Source organism: Eimeria tenella, genomic scaffold (assembly GCF_000499545.2).
Source record: "Eimeria tenella Houghton genomic scaffold, Eth_scaff3183, whole genome shotgun sequence".
Taxonomy (NCBI): Eukaryota; Apicomplexa; class Conoidasida; order Eucoccidiorida; family Eimeriidae; genus Eimeria; species Eimeria tenella.
Window position 1 is genome coordinate 1,009 of NW_013543036.1, and position 1,302 is coordinate 2,310.

The window sequence follows — 1,302 nt, forward strand, 5'->3', positions numbered from 1 at the left end:
ACTGGGGGCCTCAGATGACGCGGAATTGGGAGAAATAAAAAAAGGAAAAAAAGAAAAAGAAATAATTCAATTCTGCGCCAGAGAGAAAGAGAACTCGTGCGCTGGCTTTGCTGCTGCTGCTGCTGCTGCTGCTGCTGTTGCTGCTGCTGCTGCTGCTGCTGTTCTTTCCCGGAGGCTCAGGGCGCTGGGTGCTCTGCGGGTTCTCACCAGTCAACCCTAAACCGCAAACCCTAAACCCTAAACCCTAAACCCTAAACCCTAAACCCTAGTTTGTTGTGCACGTGCAGCTCGCGGCCCTCCATAACTCTGCGGGACTTTGCAAAAGACCCTTTTGGGGAGCGGCGGAAGCTGTTGGAGTTTTTGGAAAAGAAAGTGTGGGGTGATGGGATCGCCTCCGATCCCGATCCCAGAGGCGATCCCAGAGGCGATCCCAGAGACGATCCCAGAGACGATCCCAAGGGTTTTTGGGCCTCCTATGACTTCAGCCAGCAGTGCACAATTAGGCCAAGTTCTTTGGCTGCAGCAGCAACTTGCGGGCGCAGCCGCAGCAGCAAAATCGCAGCAGCAGAACAAGACTTGCTGCTGCTGCCCCCAGCAGGGGGCCCCCCAGCAACAGGGGCCCCTCCCGAGGGGGCCCCCCCTGTGGGGCCTTCTCCAGATGAGGGGCAGCCAGAAGCGGCAGCAGCAGCAACTGCAGCAAACCCCCTGCAGCTGCAAGCAGCAGCGACACAGCAGCAGCAGCCGGTGCAGCAGCAGGTGCAGCAGCAGGCCGCAGAGCAGCAGCAGACAGCAGCAGCACCACCGGCGCAGCAAAATGGCCCACTGTTCCTGTCCCCGCAGGCGTCTCAAGGGACCCTCCAGCAGCAGCAGCAGCAGCAACAGCAGGTGCAGCAGCAGGTGCAGCAGCAGGTGCAGCAGCAGGTGCAGCAGCAGGCTGTGCCATCAGCGACAGAGCTGGAGCTGAAAGCCCTGCAGAACGCGTGGTTGCTGCTGCAGCAGCAGCAGCAACTGCTGCTGCGGCTGCAGCAGCAGCAGCAGCAGCAGCTAATTCAGCCCAGAGTTGCTGCTCTCCGCAGATATGGCATAACACCCTCTGTGGTCTTTGCTGCTGCTGGTGTGGGGCCCCACAAGCAGCTTCTGCAGGAGGGCCCCCTGCTGCAGTTGGGCTCTCGTTCTTGGGGGCCCCTGCCTGTGGGGCTGTCCCGGCAGCAGCAGCAGCAGCTGCTGCTGCAGCAGCAGCAGCGGCTGCTGCAGCAGCACCTGCAGCAGCAGCAGCTGCAGGCCAGGCGGCAAGCCATAGAG

The 1,302-nt window shown here is 61.1% G+C and overlaps 1 protein-coding gene across 1 annotated transcript in view; it reads left to right on the plus strand.

Moving 5' to 3' along the window:
- The window catches only part of ETH_00037385 (uncharacterized protein), a gene marked incomplete at both ends in the record, with an annotated part of 2,140 nt that overhangs the window by 679 nt on the left and 159 nt on the right, over positions 1 to 1,302 (plus strand). The window contains 2 exons of the mRNA XM_013376126.1: positions 1 to 96; positions 288 to 1,300. Of these exons, the coding sequence (XP_013231580.1) occupies positions 1 to 96; positions 288 to 1,300 (1,109 nt within the window). The remainder of the gene's footprint in view (positions 97 to 287; positions 1,301 to 1,302) is intronic.